Raw genomic sequence first — 21,042 nt, 5'->3', positions numbered from 1 at the left:
AGAAGGCTGTGGTATGGGGTCAAACAAATAACTATATCTCCGCAAGTATTGCATCAGCAAACATAACACTTTACCCATGTTCATTGGGGATGTGTGTGCGTATTCACACCAAAAATCATTGAAATCTGTGATGGTCAAGCTGGGCACTTTTCTGAAATCAGACCACTTGACATGGAATGACCCACCCAGAGTCCACTTTCTGTCACACATTTAACTATAACTTCTGTACATTAGAACATTACAAATGCCTTCAGATGTTCTTCCCTAGCTTGCACGTGATTGTTAGAGCCAGGTGAGGTCATGGATTGAGTAAAATGTGGTGAAATTCACTTAACAATGCTCTTGCTTAGCAACCAAAATTTTGGGCTCAATTGTGGTCATAAGTCAAGGACTAGCTCTGCCTTCCTCTGCATGGCAGCCTTGTCCTAGTAAACTCCTTCTTCGTTCTGGCAATTTTCCTCTGTTAAAGGGACCAAAATAATCCAGACGATATAAGGTTTCCTGCTGGAGCAGGGGGTTGGACTAGATGGCCTCCAAGGTACCTTCCAGCCCAAGATTGCTGTGCTGTTTCAAATCCACGTCTAGTGCCAGGGTTTGTTGTCCTTCCTTCCACCTCTTCTCTCTCTCTCTCTCTCTCTCTCTCTCTCTCTCTCTCCCCCCCTTCCTCTTTCTTTCTTTCTTTCTTTCTTTCTTTCTTTCTTTCTTTCTTTCTTTCTTTCTTTCTTTCTTTCTTTGTCTCTTTCTTTCTCTTTCTTTCTTTCTTTTCTCTTTTCTCTCTCTCCCTTCTTTGTCTCTTTCTTTCTTTTTCTTTCTCTCTCTCTTTCTCTCTTTCTTTCTCTCTTTCTCTCTCTTTTCTCTCTCTCTTTCTCCCTTACTTCCTCTTCCTTCTTCTTTTTTTTCTTTGTCTCTTTCTTTGTCTCTTTCTTTGTCTTTCTTTCTTTCTTTGTCTCTTTCTTTCTTTTCTTCCCCCCCTTCCCTTCCCTTCCCTTCCCTTCCTCCTTCAAAGTCTAGGAGAGTGAGACCGGGAGGCTTGAGAGCAAGCGCCTGGTGGCAGACGAAAGGAGAGCTCCAAGCGGGGGCAGTGGTGTGGGGACAAAAGAGGAGCTCCAGGTGGCAGCAGGTGGGGGGGCCAGCGGCCAAAAGGGGAGCTCCAGGCAGCGACAGGCAGGGGGCCCCTTGGGGCCCTGGGAAAGTGCAGGCTTTCCAGATGGGATTTACAGGAGTCCGACTCCCAAAGCGCAGTGCTGTAAATGCACTTACACTGTAAGTGTAAGTCCCATCCAGAAAGCCAGGCAAGAGCAGGGGGCTGGACAGACCAACCCCCAAGGTCCACCCTAACCCAATGACCCCTCCTTACCTTAGCCACGCCCCAGGGGTACTTAAGGTCCAGCCATGCGGTCCTGGCTCAGTTCCAGATCTGTACCTGCAATGATAAGATGACTTGTAAATAAAGACTACTGATTTAAAGAACACTTGCGTGATGGAGTTATTGGGCATGATCCTTGAACATCCTTAACAAAGTGGTAGCAGAGGATGGTTTAATACTCCAGGACATGCCAGGAAACTCCATGCAAAGGACCACGACGGACAGGGTATTCACCAGGGCATTCACCAAGAAGATGGCAGAACGGCCTGCCCAACCTGAAGCCATGCAAGGAGAGGCACCCGAGATGAGCGGCCTACTCCACCATCCATGCACCCCAACCAGAAGCGACGAGGGGGTGGAAGGAACCCGAGAGCCCAACGAGCGAGAAACTCGACCTAAAAGAAAAACTCCTGAAGCTAATAGACTCGGCACAAAGCAACATCGACCTCATCGCGAAACTCCGAAGCCTGGTCAAAGGCTGCGAAGCAGCAAGTGAGGAAGATGAAGACGAGTCGGACTACAGCGACGAAGACGCGGTAAAAAAAAACTGCCCGCACCAGAAGCCCACTGAAAAGGCCGAAAAAGGATTCATGCCCTTTTTGCGGAGGCCATCTTGCGAGGTGATGTCACCAAAGATGGCCGACCAACCACCAATAGATTCCCGAGATTTAAATCTCATGGCGGGAATTGGGGCCTACTCGAGAGTAACCACCCAAAACTACCGCGACAAACAGGAAAACCCCAAGCCAAAACCTACGAGCTCACCTACCGAGCCTGAAGTCAACAAAGCAATAGAATTGATCACCACGGCCCTAGGGGACAAAATGAGGCTGCCGGACACACACCCCGGTGCCAGGCCAAAGCAAGGAGGGAACACTGACACGAAGGGAACCAGCGCCGATGCCCACCCAGGGGAGCAGATCACTACCGCGCAGACCCAACACTACCCACGACTCCCAGGAAGCCGAACCATGGGGACGGGACACCGAGGGCGATGGGACTACTCACCCGACCGGCGACCGGGACCAGATCCAGGATCCGCGGGACCGTCTGCAGGCAGGGGACGACCATCGGTGGGCAGGGGACTCGGCCCGACACCAGGAGGCAGCATCCACATGAGGCCGGGCCATCCGGGACCACTCGCGGCCCCAGCGGGACTTCCGACCTTCACCGGCGATCCTCACCACTTTCCAAAGCTCCAGGCGACGATCCAAAGCGACTTCGACCAAGCGAGGCCGGCCAAAGAGGAACCAAAGGCCCATCTGGAAGATTGGGGCCTTCACCCGGGAGCTGCAGAGACGAGCTCCTCACTCCACGGCGGCTGGGCTGGAATGAACTTCAGGCATGCGCAATGCCTCCCTGCAAGAGAAACGGATCGGGACATAGAGCTAGACCGACGCAAGCACATAGAAGCAAGTCAGTTCAGACTTGCCACAGTCATCCCTCTGCCTTATTGCGAGTATCCTTACGTGAGAAACCATGGACAGCGACACAATGTAAGTAATTTAACTTACAATTCAGGGACTTTACCAAGTGACTTTCCCAAACTCAGACTAGATGGGGAGAATTTTCTGGACTGGAACCAGCAGCTCCAAGTCACCCTGCTGAAGGAAGACCTATTATCCCTAGTTACTGACTCCCCCAGAAAAACCTTGGACTTTTGAATTAGATTGCACCCATCATAAGGCTTATTATATTGTTATTGCTAGCATTACCCCCAGCATTTACCCTAGCATTAGCCACCACTTAACTGCTCTAGAGGTAATACAGAGGATGCACAAACTATTTTACTGTCAAAGCGTAGCAAGCACCACCAGACTCTCCAGGGAGTTCTATGCCACCAAACTCAAGGCAGGGACCCCAATGAGCGAACATTTGTTGTCCTTAAATGCCACCAGGGCCCAATTGACACAAAGGGGCGAGGTCATAAGTGAGAGAACCATGATAAGTATCATCATGAACTCTCTGGACCCCAGCTGGGACACATTTATCATGCAGATAGATAACCTCGGCTCAGGGAAACTTACACTAGAGTTACTAATCAGCAAACTCATAGCTGAGGATAGCATTAGGAAAGATCGCTCACTAGGCCGTAGAGAGCAGAGACCCAGCAGAAAGATCGAACCACAGGGCAGGAGCCACAACAACACAGAGTGCTACATATGTGGATCAAAGAACCACTACAAAAGGGACTGCCCTAGGAACATTAGGGACAGGGACAGGCCACACCGGAGGGACAGGCCAGAACAAAGGGCGAGATACAGCGACAAACACTCACCAGATGACAGGCACAGGCGCAGGGACTCCCCTAGCCTAGGGACAGGAGAAATTACAGGGACAGCTCCAGAGAGAGCCAGACTGGGTCACTATATGGACTGGGGGACCAAGAACAACACACTGATCAGGACAGGGAAGAAGGCACATGGCTACTGGACTCGGGAGCCACCAACCACACCACATATGACCAGAACTCACTGACCTCATTCACAAAAGAAAAAATTATAATTAAAGTGGCTAACCAAAACAATGTGCAAGTGACAGGGAAAGGCGTGCCAGGGATAGGAACAATACAGGGAGTGCTACTAATGCCAAACATACCCTATAACATCCTTGCCACACTAAAACTGAGCAAGGACAACAATGTTGAGGTGACATTCAAGGAAGGGAAGGCACACATAACTAGAGGGGGTAAGAGCATAGGCAAAACAGTGATCAGTGGGGACTTGCCATTCTTCCACCCAGTCAGAGAAACACAACCCAAGGTAAACAACCATCGGAAGACGAAACCCAACAACTCAAGTAACACAGATGAGGAGAGCAACAATGAGGAAATAGAGGGGGTCAGCCATGCACACACCACCGGCGACCCAAGAGAGCAGGGGCCACCCAGGGAGAGGAAGCCAGCGATAGGGAAGCTAATGCATGACAACTGCGCACATCTGTTACATAGGAAACTAGGGCATATCAGTTTTCCCGTGGTACAGAAAATGATGGAATGCTCCGAAGGTGTAAAAATAAAAAACTGTGAGAACTATCTCGAATGTTCTATTTGCAAAAGCTCCAAATTAAAAACCAAACCTAGGCCCAAAAAGTCAGTACGCACAACCAACTCAATTTTCCAACTCATACACATGGACCTAGTGGCACCACTAAAGCCCTCCATTAAATTTATTTATTTATTTATTTATTTATTTATTTATTTATTTATTTATTTATTTATTATTGAATTTCTATACCGCCCTTCTCCCTGAGGACTCAGGGCGGTGTACAGCCAGAATTAAAAAACATGCAGGACAAATATTAAAAAACAATTAAAAGATATATAAATTTGGCCCAATTAAAACTCACTACCAATTAAAACAATTTAAAACATTTAAAAACATTTAAAAATTTCTTCTTAAGCCAGCCCGGCTTGCTTGAAAAAATGGGTTTTAAGGGCACGACGGAAGGCACTGAGGTCCTGGATTCTCCTTATCTCTGGGGGGAGCTGATTCCAGAGGGTAGGTGCCCCCACAGAGAAGGCCCTCCCCCTGGGGGTCACCAGCCTACACTGTTTGGCTGATGGCACCCCGAGGAGGCCCTCTCTGTGGGAGCGCACGGGTCGATGGCAGGCGGTCTCGAAGATAGCTAGGCCCTATGCCATGGAGCGCTTTGAAGGTGATAACCAGCACCTTGAAGCGCACCCGGAAGACCACCGGGAGCTAGTGCAGCTCGCGCAGGAGCGGTGTTACATGGGAGCGCCATGCTGCTCCCGTCACTACCCGCGCTGCTGCATTCTGGACCAGCTGGAGCCTCCGGGTGCTCCTCAAGGGGAGCCCCATGTAGAGAGCATTGCAGTAGTCAAGGCAAGAGGTGACGAGGGTGTGAGTGACTGTGCATAGGGAATCCCGATCAAGAAAGGGCCGCAACTGGCGAATCAGGCGAACCTGACAAAAGGTCCCCCTGGTTACAGCCGTCAGATGTTCCTCCAAGGACAGCTGCATATCCAGGAGGACTCCCAGATTGCGAGCCCTCTCTGTGGGGGCCAACAACTCGCCCCCAATAGTCAGTGATGGAGTCAACTGACTATATCGGGATGCTGGGAGCCACAGCCACTCAGTCTTGGAAGGGTTGAGCTTGAGCCTGTTCCTCCCCATCCAGATCCGCACAGCCTCCAGGCACTGAGACATCACTTCAAGGGCATCGTTGGAGTGGCCTGGGGTGGAAGAGGTTCTTCTTGACCATAGTGGACGATTTCAGCCGCTATGGCTTCGTATACACCCTGAAGCACAAAAATGAGGTATTCCAAAAATTTAAAGAATCCTATGCAAGGGTGGAAACACAACATAACACTAAGATCAGACAAATAATGACAGACCGGGGGTCTGAATTTTTGTCAAGTGATTTCTCGCGATGGCTGAAGGCACACGGGGTAGTCCATTACACATCATCTCCATTCTCCGCCTTCCAAAATGGCGTTGTAGAATGAAAAAATGGAACCCTACAGACCATGATGAGGTGTGCACTAGAGGATGCCGGTTTAGGACAGCACTTCTGGTCAGAGGCACTCATCTATTCAAATTATACGTTAAACAGGCTGTGGTCCAGTGTACTGAATAAAACTCCATATGAGTTAATGTACCAGAAGAAACCACAGGTGTCACACTTACATATATTCGGGGTCACAGCCGACGTGCACATCCCCAGGCAATTGAGACATAAGGGAGACAAAGTATCCAGAAGTTTGAGGTTCATGGGATACAAACCAGGGATGAAGGGATACAGATTCATAGACAGCAATAACAGATTTGTAGTATCACGAACAGCTGTCTTCCACGAGAATGCCAACTGGTCCAAGATACACCTCAACGAGGTGTCCCTTAGCAAGGATGGACCAGGAGGTAACCAAAAGGTGACAGGGCATAGCACAGGAAAGGCCACAGAACAGGAGAAGGGCCAACCCAAGAGGCAGGAAGTACAAGTGAAGGAATGGAAGGAGAACCACCCCTGTATTAAAGTGGACTCACTCACAGAGAAAGAAGCTAAGTACCTTCATGACACCGAGACACCCCCTGCCAGACCAGTCAGGGCAAACAGGGGTAAAGCGCCAAAAAGATTAGAGGACTATGTTTTATCCCTCCACACTAACCAACTAACCCCCAACACATATGAGGATGTGCTGAAGTTACCAGAGGGAGAGAGGACAAAGTGGGAACAAGCTATGGAGAGGGAAATGAGCAGCCTAAGGGAACTAAATGTATACACCCCCTCCGAAATCCCAGCATATAAAACACCCATAGGCACCAGGTGGGTCTACAAAATTAAAACATTAGAAGGAAATAAAGTCCTCTACAAGGCCAGACTGGTGGCACAAGGGTTCGCCCAAAAATACCCTGATGATTACACAGAAACATATTCCCCCACAGTCAGGGCTGAAAGTGTGAAATGTGCACTGGTAATCACATCACTACTCGGCCTAGAAGTACACCAGTTCGATGTACAAACCGCTTACCTGCACTCTGAGCTCGACAAGGAGATATATGTAAGAGCGCCACCCAGCCAAAGCACCAGGAAGGGGGAAACCTGGGTCCTGAACAGAAGCCTGTATGGACTCAAACAATCAGGGAAACGCTGGTACGAGTGCCTGTCCAAGACTCTGAAATCCATGGGGTTCTCAGCCACCTCTGCTGACAACTGCTTCTTCACTAAGAAGGTAGGCAACTCTGTCGAATATGTCTTAATATACGTGGACGACATACTGTACATCAGCGATCAGTCTAGCAAATGCAATGACTTCGCCAACGAGCTGGGGAGACACTTCTCGCTGAAGATATTGGGTAAAGTGGATAAATACTTGGGGGTACAAATCACAAAGACTGACAAAGGCTTCCAACTATCACAGAAAGACAAAATATTGGAATTATTACATAAATGCAACATGACAAACGCCAAAACGTGTGAGACACCAATGCAGCCAGATTTCATAAAAGACATGTACAATGAGGCTGAGGTGTTCAAGGACAATACATTATACAGATCCACCATAGGTTCTCTATTATACATTGCGAACTGGACAAGGCCCGACATTGCCCTATCAGTTAACCTACTATCTTGGCATGTAGGTAACCCCACTGTATACCACTGGGAAGCCATCAAAAGGGTATTGAGATACCTAAAGAATAGCGCTGACGCCTGCCTATCACTAGAACCCGAGAACGCCACAAGACCCACACTCACATGCTACGCTGATGCTGACTGGGCTGGGGACGTGAAAAGTAGGAAGAGCACCTCAGGTTACATATTTTTCCTCAACAACAGCCCAGTACATTGGTACACAGGCAAGCAGGACCTGGTAGCTACATCCACAACAGAGGCCGAATACATATGCTTGTCCAAAGCTGCCAACAACCTGGTCTGGTTTGATGACCTGCTCACGAACATATGGGCAGAACCCAACTACCCAATAACCATTCACGAGGACAATAAAGCCGCTGTGGAAATATCAAAAGCTGAAGCAGTTGGTCAGAGGTCGAGACATATCGACATAAAATGTAAACACGTTAGACAGTTCTCAAGCATAGGATTCATAAAGGTTATACACTGTGATACAGAAGAACAGACAGCATACATATCTGACATCCAAATTGGGTGTCCTCTCAAGAACAACATTCCAGGTACACACAATCCAAGGGCACCTCGGCCAGGCATTTAGAGGGGGTTTTGTCAGGAATAAATGCCTTGCCTCAGATCCAGGGCTAGAGGCAGGGGGGCTGGACAGGCCAACCCCCAAGGTCCACCCTAACCCAATGACCCCTCCTTACCTTAGCCACGCCCCAGGGGTACTTAAGGTCCAGCCATGCGGTCCTGGCTCAGTTCCAGATCTGTACCTGCAATGATAAGATGACTTGTAAATAAAGACTACTGATTTAAAAACACTTGCATGATGGAGTTATTGGGCATGATCCTTGAACATCCTTAACAGGAGAGAGAAGCAGCAGCCACTGAACTGGAGAGCACATGACGGAGTCCTCCATGTGTTCTCTAGCGACCTGTTTTCTCTCTCCTGCTCTCTTGCTGGGAGGGAGAGAGAGTCTTTCACAGCACTGCTCTTTGAGTCCTGGTAAGTCCAGAAAGCACTGCACCAAAGAGAAACAGGATTCAACCTGTTTCTCTCTGCCTAGCTTTCTGGATGGGACTTACACTTACAGGACCCAAAGCGCTGTGCTGCGAAAGACTCTCTCGCTCTCCCAGCAAGAGAGCTGTGGAGAGAAAACAAGTTGCCAGAGAACAACGCTCCATGTGATCAGCAGCTGCTTCTTCTCTCCACCGCTCTCTTTTTGGGGGAGCATCTTTTGCAGCACCCATCCAGAAAACCAGGCACAGAGAAACAGCCAGGTTGAATGCCAGTATTTTCAGTGTCGACGAGGAACCCAGGCTTGGAGCAGTTTGAGCTTGTTAAGGAGGATCTATCCTCCATCCCAGCCATGCATTTTCAAGCCCGGGCTGCTTGGAGTGAAAAGCTATTGCAATAGCCTGGCCTTGAAAACGCATGGCTGGGGCCGAGGAGTGATCCTCCTTTTTTTTTTTTGAAAAAAGTTTTTTATTTTATTTCTTATAAATATATTGTAAATGTACATTCTCTTATCTATAATTAATCCCACATATACATATATTTTCTAAAGAATTTTTTTTTTTAAATTATATTCAGGGTTGCTTTTCTACCCTTTCTTCTCCCTTATTTTACAACAATCTTTCTCTCTTTCCCTTCCCTGCCTTCTTCTATCGTTTTCTACTTTCTTCTTACCTCCTCTCCTTCCTCTTCTCTCCTTCCCCTTCCTTTTCCCCCTTCCCCCTTCTTTCCCTCCTTTCTAACTTTCTCTCCTACTCTTTTCCCCTCCCTTTCTTCCCCTCCTTTTCCCTTTCTTCTGTTCCTCTCTCCTTCTCCCCTCCTATCTTACCCTCTGCTCCTCTTTCCATTCTGTCTCTTTTGTTGTCCAATATTTCCCTTATTGGGAATTTTCTATTAATATATAGAATTTTCTATTAATATATACTTTCTTTTCAATTTCTTTTCTATTTTACCAATTACACATATATCATAATGGTTGTACATTTATGTAGTAACATTTTTCCTTTCCCCCCCATCCCCCTTTTCCATTTACACATGTGTCATCTGAGTTTCTCTTTTTGTCTTCTCTCTCATTTGCCATCACATTGTCTAATTTATTAATCTGTCATCTTTTATTCATATTTCTTTTCTAACAATACATAAAATCATCCCCATGTCTTGAAATGCACCGATTCCTCTTTATCTTTTATTCTTAATGTTAATCTGTTCATTTTTGGGCAATCTAAAATCTTCTTTATTACTTCACCTTCTGATGGGATTTTTTCTACCTTCCAATTTTGTGCAAACACAATTCTTGCTGCTGTTATTATGTGTTCTTTACTAGCTCTTCTTTACTATATCTCTCTGGTAAAATACCCAATAGAAAAATCTCTGGTTTTAATTCTATACGCTGGTGTATCATTTCCTCTAATCTTGTCTGTGTTCTAATCCAATAATGTTTTGCTTCGGTACATGACCACCACATATGATCCTGGCAAGTGCAAACATTTCCAACATTTAGCTGATTTATCCTTAAACATTTTTGCTAACCTTTCTGGTGACATATGCCATCTATAAAACATTTTATATAAGTTTTCTTTATATGCAGTTGCCATTGTTAATTTATAATTCCTGTCCCATAGTTGTTGCCATCTCTCTAATTCTATTGTATAACCAAATTTTTTTGCCCATATTATCATTGTCTCTTTTACTTTTTCGTCTTCTAATCTAATTTGCAATAAGTAATTATACAATTTCTTAATTATTTTTCATCTGTTCCAGTCATTATTTCATCCCGATCTGATTTTCCAAAATTAAAACCATACTGTTTCAAGTCTTTATTGTATCTTGATTGTATTTGAAATCGTGTATACCAGTTTGTCTCAATCCCTTGTTTTTCTAGTTCTTGTTTCTGTTTTAGTTCTCCCTTTTCTGTTAAAATTTATTTATTTATTTATTTATTTATTTATTTATTTATTTATTGCGATTTATATGCCGCCTTTCTCCCTAGGGACTCAAGGCGGCTTACAAAATGACAACTTCAATACAAGTCACAATACAATACCAAATTAAAATCAGTAACCAATTAAAAACGATTTAAAATTATACCAGTGTACCCCCAAACGGATCAGTTTAATTGGCGGAAGAGCCACGTCTTCAGCTCGCGACGGAAGGAAAGAAGGTCGGGGGCTGTCCTGAGCTCAGTGGGCAATCCATTCCAGAGGGTCGGGGCTCCCACAGAGAACGCCCTCCCCCTGGGGGTCGTCAGCCGACATTGTTTGGCCGACGGCACCCTGAGGAGGCCGACTCTGTGAGAGCGCACAGGACGATGGGAGAACGGCTGGAGATGGTCCTGCAAGTACCCCGGGCCTAAGCCATGAAGGGCTTTATAGGTGAGCACCAGCACCTTGAAACGTATCCGGAGTGCCACCGGTAGCCAGTGCAGCTCACGCAGGAGAGGTGTTACACGGGAGTATCTAGACGCCCCCGTAACTACCCGCGCGGCTGCATTTTGGACTAGCTGAAGCCTCCGGACACATCCCAAGGGCAGCCCCATGTAGAGGGTGTTACAGTAGTCCAACCTAGAGGTAACAAGGGCGTGAGTGACCGTGGCGAGGGCATCCCGGTCTAGGAACGGGCGCAACTGGCACACAAGACGGACCTGTGCGAAGGCCCCCCTGGTTACGGCCGTTAGATGGTCATCTAAAGACAGCCGAGAATCCAGGAGGACACCCAAGTTGCGGACCCTGTCGGAGGGAGCAAGGATTTCACCTCCGATCATTAAGGATGGAACCTCCAGATCCCGGGATGCCGGCATCCACAGCCACTCAGTCTTGGAAGGGTTGAGTCTAAGCCTGTTCCTCCCCATCCAAACCCGCACCGCTTCCAGGCAGTGGGACATCACGGAAAGGGCATCCCTAGGGTGGTCAGGGGTGGAGATGTAAAGCTGGGTATCATCAGCATATTGATGATACCTCACCCCAAAACCACGGATGATCTCACCCAGCGGTTTCATATAGATATTAAAGAGCAGAGGGGAGAGAACCGAGCCCTGAGGCACCCCACAAGTGAGAGGCCTCTGGGAGGATCCCTGACCCCCTGCCCAAACAGACTGCAGACGGCCCGAGAGATAGGAGGAGAACCACTGTAAAACAGTGCCTCCTAACCCTATCCCCCTGAGCCGCTGCAGCAGGATACCATGGTCGATGGTATCGAATGCCGCTGAGAGGTCAAGAAGGACCAGGATGGAGGAGCAACCCCCATCCCTGGCCCGCCAGAGATCATTTACTAGGGCGACCAATGCCGTTTCCGTGCTGTGGCCATGCCTGAAACCAGATTGGTAAGGATCCAGGTAGTCAGTTTCCTCCAGGAATTGAGGGAATTGCTGTGCCACCACGGACTCAACAACCTTCGCTAAAAAGCGAAGGTTGGAGACTGGACGGTAGTTGTTAAGTACGTCAGGATCCAGGTTAGGCTTCTTAAGGAGGGGTCGAACCACCGCCTCTTTAAGCGCAGCGGGAAAGACCCCTTCCTTTAGTGAAGCGTTGACAATAGCCTGGATCCAGTCTCCAGTCACCTCCCTGGCTGCCGAAACAAGCCATGAGGGACAAGGGTCCAGTAAACATGTGGAAGACCCCAACCTACCCATAATCCTGTCCACGTCATCCAATGAAACAGGCTCAAACTCAACCCAGATGTCTCCACCGAGACTAGGCCCTGTCACCTCAACGGACTCTGTCCAGTCGGAGTCCAACCCGGTCCGAATCTGAGTGATTTTATCTTGCAGAAACTGTGCAAAGTCCTCAGCACGGCCCTGTAAGGGGTCCACCCTCGCTCCCTGATTAAGGAGGGAGTGGGTCACTCTAAACAGGGCTGCTGGGCGATTTTCTGCAGATGCAATGAGAATGGCGAAATAGTTACGTTTCGCTACTTCCATCGCCACAAGATAAGACCTAATATGGGTTCTTAGTTGTGTTCGGTCGGACTCGGATCGGGAGGATCTCCAACCACCCTCCAGGCGTCTTTTCCGACGCTTCATTTCCCTGAGCTCTGCGGTAAACCAAGGAGCCGCCCGGGATCTGCATCGGATCAGAGGCCGCAAAGGCGCGATTCGATCCAAGGCCCCCACCGCAGCCTGTTCCCAGGCCGCGACAAGGGTCTCAGATGAATCGTGGGCTAAGGAGGCGGGAAATGACCCAAGCTCCATCAGGAAACTTTCGGGTTCCATCAGGCGCCTGGGGCGGAACCATCTTACTGGTTCCACACCCCTGCGACGGGGGGTGGCGGAGGAAAAGTCGAGTCTAAGGAGGGAATGATCGGTCCATGACAGAGGGTCAATAGAATAAAATATCCTTATATCTCACAATATTTTCCATATTAATCATATCTGGATGTGTCAACATTTCTATTGTTGAAAGCCACATTGATATTTCCATATAATGTTTTTCTTTCACTCTTTCCCATACTGTTAACAAACCATTCCTTACACAATGTCTCTGGAAGTATCCATGTATCCTGGTTTTCCCGTACCATTGAAAAGCGTGCCAACCTAATTGCAAATCATGTCCTTCCAAAGTCAATAATCTTACATTTCTCAATAAAATCCATTCTTTTACTCAAGTTAACATCGCTGCTTGATGGTAGAGTTTTTGATGGAAAACAAACTGTTGTGACCCAGGCCCAAGTGGACACAACAGTTCCAAACAAACAGACTTTATTAGAGCAGCTGAGAATTAATTCATTCTCAGCGTAGTCCAAACTAAATTAAAACAAACTCTTCATAATACAAATTCTTCAGTCTAATCCTCAGTCTAATCTTGGTATAATTAGGCAAACTGCCAAAGGCTTCTCTTGGCAAAAGTTCAGAAGCAGAAGACGCCAACCAGAGATAAGTGCAGAAAGACAAGAACAAGTCTATCAACGTTATTTTCTGACAAAGAGCCCAAGAGCCGTTGCTGGTCTATTAAGCCTTATGGAAGGCTTGGCCCTAGTCATATCTTGGCCCTACTCCCAAGTCATCCTCTTTGCTGTAGCTGCTCTTGCCTTCTGGCAGCTCTTCTCATACGTGCACTAGAAACAGGCTCATCCTGTTCCTCTGCCTCTCTACTGTCAGCCTCTGGAGGCTCCAGAGTCCGCACATCACTTCCCAATGGCCCTGGCCCCATCTCTGCCTCCGACGCAGAGCCCTCATCCGGGCCTCCCCCAGCCTCCAGGACTGGCCCCTGTTCTTCCTCAGCCTCATCGCTGTCTGACTCCACTGCCAGCTCCACAGGCTGCTGGCAAATCACAACAGAGCTATTGTATTGCGGTAGTCTAGAAAGAGGATTTGGACTGGTGTTTTAAGGACTTTGCTTTCATTTCATTTAGAATAAACTGAGAATGAGTTAATTCTCAGCTGTTTAAATAAAATCTGTTTGTTTTTTGGAACTGTTTTGCATTTAATATCAACTACGTGGGCCTGGGCCACAACAGGATTGGCTACAAAGTTCTTCCCTCCTGGGAGATATTGCAATGTAAAATTGAACTGGTTGAAATATTGAACCTTTGCTTGGGGGACAACCTCCTGGAGGTTTTTAGGGCCTCCAATTTTTTGTGGTCTGTCCATACCTTGAAGGGGGCCTTATTTGCTTCTAGGAAGTTCCTCCAGGTGAGGAGTGCCCAGCATACCATGTACATCTTCTCCCACACTGCCCATCTGCATTTGGTCTCAGGGAGTTTTTGGAGGTGTATGCACATGGCTGCTCATTCTTTTGTAGCAACATAGCTCCTACCACTTCACCACTAGCATATGCCTGAATAACAAAAGGGATGTTCAGATCAGGGTGCTTTAAGTCTGGCTCCACCATGAACAAGTATTTGAGTTGACATTCCATAGACCACTTTGGCTATGGGGCTGGCTAGGTTTGGGTTTCCCTTCACCTTTGGTTTTTAAGAGATTAGTGGTGGGCAATGCTATTTGTGCAAATGATGGGATAAATTAACAGTAAAAGTAGGCAAATCCCAGGAAGCTTTGAAGTTGCTTCCTTGTACAGGGAGGAACCCAGGCCAGGACTGCCTGCACTTTTTCAAGATCCATCTCTATCCCATCATGGAAAATGCAGTATTACAAGTAGTCAAATTTACTCTGGTGGAACTCATACTTAGACAGTTTAGCATACAGGTGAGCTGCTTTAAGTTTCTTTAGCATGGCTGTGACCAATTTCACATGTTCAGCCATGGTTTTGCTGTAAATTAATGTCATCCATAAACTAGGACCCCTTTATACAAGTGCTTATGCAGCACTTCATTAATTAGCTGCATAAAGATGGCTCATCCCCCTCCTTGATTCAGACTTGATAATATACTTCTCATAGTCCAGTTTAGTAAGTCCCCTTGGCCAGGGGGGCCAACATGTCCTTCGTGAGGATAGTGGGTAAATGTTTTCCACGTTTACCAACTGTGGTAAGCTTGCAATAGGGTCTCATCTTTCTTTTCCCTGAAAAGTACCAGGGTCTGGCTGGTTGTGTGAACCCATGCTTTAAGTTATTGTCTATGAATGACCAGAGGTCCTTGAGCTCTCTCGGGGTCATTGAACACAGTCTCGGCTTGGGAAGCTTAGTTATTGCTAGGATTTCTATGGAATAGTCCATGGGGCAATGAGTGGGGAGTGCATCTGGGCCCCTTATGCTAAAAACATCCTGTAAGTCCCAGTACTCCTTGGGTATTCAGGGGTCACCCTTAGAGCATTCTTGTGTGGCTGCCCCATCTCTTTCTTTGCTTTCTCTCCTAGTGGTGCTGATAGCATCTGCTTGGGTTCAGCCCAGGCACTTTCCACCTGATCTTTAACCAACTCCTCCTCCCATTCACATAAGGATTCTATTTTAAGAGCCATGCTAGACCCAGTACTAGGGCCTGCTCCGTGCCTGGTGCCACAATAAAGCTTAGGGTTTCTGTATGGGCCCCAATTCTCATCTCCATGGATTCAGTAACAAACATTGCCCCCCCCCCACTACTGACCCATCCAATTGGCAAAAGGCCACCGGCACTTTGAGTTCTCTGAGCTGCAGGCCTAACTTTTTGACTAATGCAGGGTTGACCAAGCATCTAGTGCAACCCGAGTCCAAACCAGCAACTGGCTTCCCTTATGCCCCGAGGAGTGTACTGCCAATTCTATAGGGATGATCACCAGGTTCACAGGGTGACTTACTCAGAACTGGTAGCAGCCTAGAGGACAAATGAACACTGTTTTCCATTCATCCCCTTCCTTAATCCTCACTCAGTAGTACGCCTCAAGTACAAACTCAAGTCTAGTTTGGTGAAGATTTTTCCTCTTGCCAAATAGCCCAGCATATCCCTCATCAGGGGGAGGGTGTACATGTTTTCTACACATATGCAGTTTAGCCCCCTGTAATCTACATTTTACCTAAAGAAATTTTCTTTCTTTTCTTTAAAAGCACTGGGGCTGTCATTATTATTTCATTGGCTAGATCTATGATGGCGAACCTATGGCACGTGGAGCCATATTAGTGGGCATGCCAGCTCAGCTCTGGGGCGCATGCGTGCGCTGGCCAGCTGATTTTTGGGCCTTCTGGGCCCACCAGAAGTAGGGAAACAGGCTGTTTCCTGCCTCTGGAGGGCCTGGGGGGTGGGGTGGGGAAGGCCCATTTTTCTTTCTTACCTGGCTCCAGATCCTCTCTGTGTATCTGGGAAGGGCGAAAACAGCCTTTCCCATGTTTTTTCCTGTCCCCAGCCTCCAGAGACTCCTAGAGATGCTCCTAGAGAGGTTCTGGAGGCTGGGGACAACAAAAAATGTCACTTCCTGTCCCACCGAGAGTTGGGAAATGGGCCCTTTCAGCCTCCGTAGGGCCTCCAAGGGAGTGGGAAAGGCTGTTTTCGTCCTTCCCAGATACACAGAGAGGATCTGTAACCAGGTAAGAAAGAAAAAGGGGCCTACCAGGCCATCATGTGCCAAGAGCGGGGGGGAGGGGGTTGTGCACGCATGCATGTGCATGCATCTCCCGCCCCCCCTCTCCTGGCACGCAATGGTAAAAAGGTTAGCCATCACTGGGCTAGATGAAATTCTTGTTGATGAATTCTTAGAGCTCATCCATCTCTCTGAGGACCATAGAGTACATTTTTGGCTTGGTTAGGTTGGCTCCTGGCATAATTTCTATCACACAATCAATGGTTCGGTGAGGTAGGAGCATGTCTGATTCCTTTTCACTAAAAACCTCAGCTAGGTCACGATAATCTGCTGGAATTAGTGGCTCTAACCCATTGTCTCCTCTTGGTATATTCATGATTTCTGCTTTCACTTTTCTAACCGCAGGCATGTGGCCAACTCTCTGCACTCTCCCTAGCTCTTACCAATTAGTGGCTTTCTTTGCATTCGCTACTTTTCCTTGTCCCAGCTCATGGAGTTGGGACCCAGCCATCATTTGGGTGTTCTACAGGGTCAACTCTCCAGTGTGGCATGCTCTCAGAACTCCATCAGGTTGATGTCCACTTCACTGGCCATTTGGAACCACACTTGTAGGTTGTGCAGCACTCCTCAGGGTATGCAGTTTTGGTACAGCTCTCAGTTCAGCCCTTCTTGGAAGTAGGAAATCAGCATATTTAATTAATTCAATTTAATTAATTCAATTTATATGCTGCCCCTCTCCGAAGACTCAGGGCGGCTGGTCATATGCTCAGACCAGTCCCTCAAGTGGCTAGCTAGGCTGTGGAAGTCTTGGAGGTACTCTATTACTGGCTGCTTTGACACATGCCCCCTGCTCACACAAATGAAGTGCACACATATACACTTGCCAACTGCTCATGCAAGTGGATGCAGATGTGAGCTTGCCTGCCACTTGTGCAGCCTGGTTCCATACATCTCAAGGCGCAGTAGTAGGCCATGGCTCAGGGTTTGGGGACCCTGGCCTAGATCTCACTGATCACTGATGAAGGCATACCCCTTCCCTTTGGTACCCATGCACTATCCTTCAAGTCCATTCTCGTTATTGCAGTAGATGAGTCCAGCTATTCCACTAAACCAGTTGTCAAACTCAAGGCCTGCCTGGAAATATCAGAGGACCGGCCTGTGGTGCCTCTGCCCCTCCCCCCATGACCCATGACCCACATGCACCCCCCCTCCCATGGCCTGTTTTCGGCCTCCCCAGCCTCCTGCAGCACTCTGCTGGCCAAAAAAGTGCATATGTGTGCACTCCATTTATGTGATCAGTGAGCATGCGTCAAAGCTGACACATTTCATCATTGCCTGCACCTCATTTCGGCTCACAGTTTGCCAAACAGAAATGGGAGGAGAGTTAGTAAATTCCTTGGGAGCAGGGAGGGCTAAAGAATGCATGACAGCCTTCTGCCACCTGAGAACACATGTTCCCCTGTGTGGCCTGTTTTTGGCCAGCAGAGTGCTTCAGGAAGCCATGAAGGCTGAAAACAGGCCATGTGGGGGCCGCGGGAGGCCTCTGCACAGCCCATTTTTGGCTGACAGAGTGCTGCAGGAGGCCATGGAGGGTGAAAGCAAGGCACGGGGGAAGCGCTTGGGTCCCCCGTGCCCTGTTTTGGCAGTCAAGTGCTGCAAGAGGCTGTTCAGGCTGAAAATGGGGTGGAAGGGGCCACATGCAGTCCCCCTGTGCCCCGTTTTGGCCAGCAGGGTGCTGCAGGAGGTGTCCATCCAGTCTCTCCCCACCCCCACTCCCCACTCCCCACCCCACCCCGCAGGACCACAGAGGAGAACTATAATGCTGATCTGGCTCTTGAAGAAATTCAGTTTGACACCCCTGCACTAAACTCTTCCCCCTTTGTGTCTCAGAACATATCAGTTTAGAGACGTGGCTTTGAAAAAGGAAAAAGACAGCTGGCTCTCCGGCACTTCACTGAACACCCACCACCACCCCTCAAATACCAGTTGGCTGTTATTTAGCTCTAGTTGATGGGGAATTTGTTTCTTGAATAGAGCTAACCCATGTTCAAAAGAAGCCTTGCTAAAGCTGGTTGGCATCAGTGCAAAGGAGGAGGGATGCAGTAAGAAAAGGTCAATCACCACCATCCCATCATGCCACTCCACCCCATGTAATGCTGCAATTAATGAGTGGTTTTCCCAGTGATCAGTGACATTGAGGAAGATGGCCAAGCCAAAGGAATGTAACAGCCCCTTTATTTAGTGCAATTTATGCAGGAAATTAGGATAACGCACTCCAGCTGCAAACACTGGCTTTTGGAAAACACAGAAGTATTTGGCATTTTCAGAAAGGAAAATCTATGTTTGGTTTGTTTTTTTGATAGTTTTCATCAGCTAGAAAACACTTTACTCTGCAGAAGAGTCTTGAATCTGCAAGCTTGGATATTCATAGAAGGAAAACAGCTAGTATAAGATGGTGTGATTAAGCAAAGGCATAATTATCCCTTCTCTTTATATTGCTTTCCCACTCCAAAAGATACACTTTAGCTGATTTTCTTGAAAAAGTGGAGTGTTTGGGTTAGTTGTGCATAGTTGTGTGTCAGGTAAAATAGGTTCTTATATTAGCAATTACAGTAGGTATTCATAATAGTTTGCTATTTAAATGCTGGGTTCTCAGGGATTTTTTGTTTCTGTTGTCTGTCCTTTTTGTCCTCTGCATTGCTGGTGGCAGTGTCCGTCGGGCATACATAATAAACAAGGAGATCTGCTCTCGCATTGTTTGCAAAGAAGATGAAGCCATGCAAGGTAAGTGACATTTTTTATCAAATTAAAATTATCATTTTTTATCATTTTTTTTATCAAAAATTCCGATATTAGACAAATGCATAGAAATAAATAATTGCATCTCTTTTAAAGAAGGAAAAGTCATTAGTATCAGAACTGTATGGTTATATAGTTCTAGTAACATTCAATTGTCAGCAAGACAATTTAAGAAGCCTGCTAACAAATGGGAGAAGGTGCAGAAATGCTAAATGTGCAGAATAGGAACAGGAAGCGGGGGCGGGGGGTGTTGGGGAGAGAAGGAAGAGCCAGGATTTGTTTAGGTGATTATTAGGTAATACACTGTTTCCAAAACAAGTATCTGGATTGTGTCCAATTGTGTCACAGTGATCCTAGGTGTATTTGAACTCTACTACACTCCTAAACAGATATAAAAATAAATAAAATGGAACAGTGTTCAGCAAAGAAAAACATTAGATTTGCTTGAAGATTTTCAAACTGCTCTGAATATTGTGATATTCCTTAATGACTAGAAAGAAAATTAAGGATGCTTAAAACACATATAGAAAAAAATGTTTAAAATAATATTTTTATATTTGCTTTCCCGAAACCTGGGTGACTTTTATGGAAATGAAATATCACCGACTGTGAAAGTCATAGATTGAAAACCATCCTTAAAATATATGTAATAATAATTAGAAACTGAACTGGGTGCCCTCCCCAATTCATATTTAGTCATGATTTTAATGCTATGGATCCATAAAATGATTCTTGCAAATGAAGCTGTATGTGTCAAATGATTAGTTCTTTCTTTCTCTGGCCTGTTTCTAGAGGAGATTTGCCGCCAGCTGGCTGGCCTGCCACCACGCCGCCTCCGCCGCTCTGATGAACCTCGAGGACCATCCTGTCAACAAGCAAAGGGCCAATCTCAGAACACACTTGATTCTTAGTGATCAGGAAGTTGTAGGAATGAGAAAAACAAAGAGGAACTGAGATCATACTGGAATTCCAGATTTACTTTTTCACACACAATTCCTGTCTCAAAGGATGCTTCACTAGCACAGGGGCCTTTCATATCAATAGGTCATCTTTGAGATGTTAGTACTTAGACCCTCCTGTGCATCTGCTTTTGGGTTATTTTAACCTTGGACTCCTTATATAAGTCCTACCCAAAACCCACCTTAAAATACACATAAAAAATACTTGTTTTCTCAGTGACTTCCCACCCAGTTTAGAGCCAGCTTCTCTACAGAAAATTGCTTGCACATAATTAATATAATTTGTATGGATGCTGCACTTATAGTCTATTCTTCATAGGGTTTGATTGTTTCTCTGCAAAATTAGAGGAAAATAACCATATATTGAACTCACCACTTGTATGTCTTATGCACCTACTTGAAGAGGAGGAGATGCTGAAACTATAAAATCATAGAAAGTAAGGATCCATATAGACCATCTAGTCCATTCTTGTTCATTATAGGTGTCCACCAGCATCCCTGGTGTCCCAGTGTCTGTTTAAACACTTCCATTAAGAAGAATTTACTATTTCCTTTTTTTTAAATAATCTTTATTTACATTTTTCATTAAAAAACAGAAAACGACACACACTATATAAATAACATACAAGACAACATAACAAATAACAAACATCGATACGCTATATCTACATTATATTCCAAGGGAGATAGAACAACTTATATCTCTTTATATATCAATTAGGTCTATCCGACCTCACTTTATTTGTATATTATAGGTTTCTCAATAAATACTTTTCCTCTTTTCGATTGGGTTATGATTTTCTCTTCGCTAGCCAAGTATATAATTTTTCCCAGGATAAACATGTTTGTGTTTGATCTTTATCTTTTAATTTTTTAGTCAGTTTATCTGCTTCTGCACAGTCCAAAATCTTTTTTATAATTGCTTCCT

General features: G+C 46.5%; 1 protein-coding gene across 1 annotated transcript in view; it reads left to right on the top strand.

The window, feature by feature from the left end:
• Positions 1–20,794, top strand: part of MFAP5 (microfibril associated protein 5) — a 63,277-nt gene extending 42,483 nt beyond the window's left edge. Inside the window, exons 7-8 of the mRNA XM_070935292.1 lie at positions 19,067–19,140; positions 19,948–20,794. Coding sequence (XP_070791393.1) covers positions 19,067–19,140; positions 19,948–20,066 — 193 coding nt within the window. The 3' untranslated portion in view covers positions 20,067–20,794. The remainder of the gene's footprint in view (positions 1–19,066; positions 19,141–19,947) is intronic.
• The last annotated feature ends 248 nt before the right edge of the window (positions 20,795–21,042 follow it).

Source organism: Pituophis catenifer, unplaced genomic scaffold, assembly GCF_029215685.1.
Source record: "Pituophis catenifer annectens isolate HBS135680 unplaced genomic scaffold, rPitCat1.0.hap2 SCAF_2, whole genome shotgun sequence".
Lineage (NCBI taxonomy): Eukaryota > Metazoa > Chordata > Lepidosauria > Squamata > Colubridae > Pituophis > Pituophis catenifer.
This window is presented reverse-complemented; position numbering and strand designations above follow the sequence as displayed.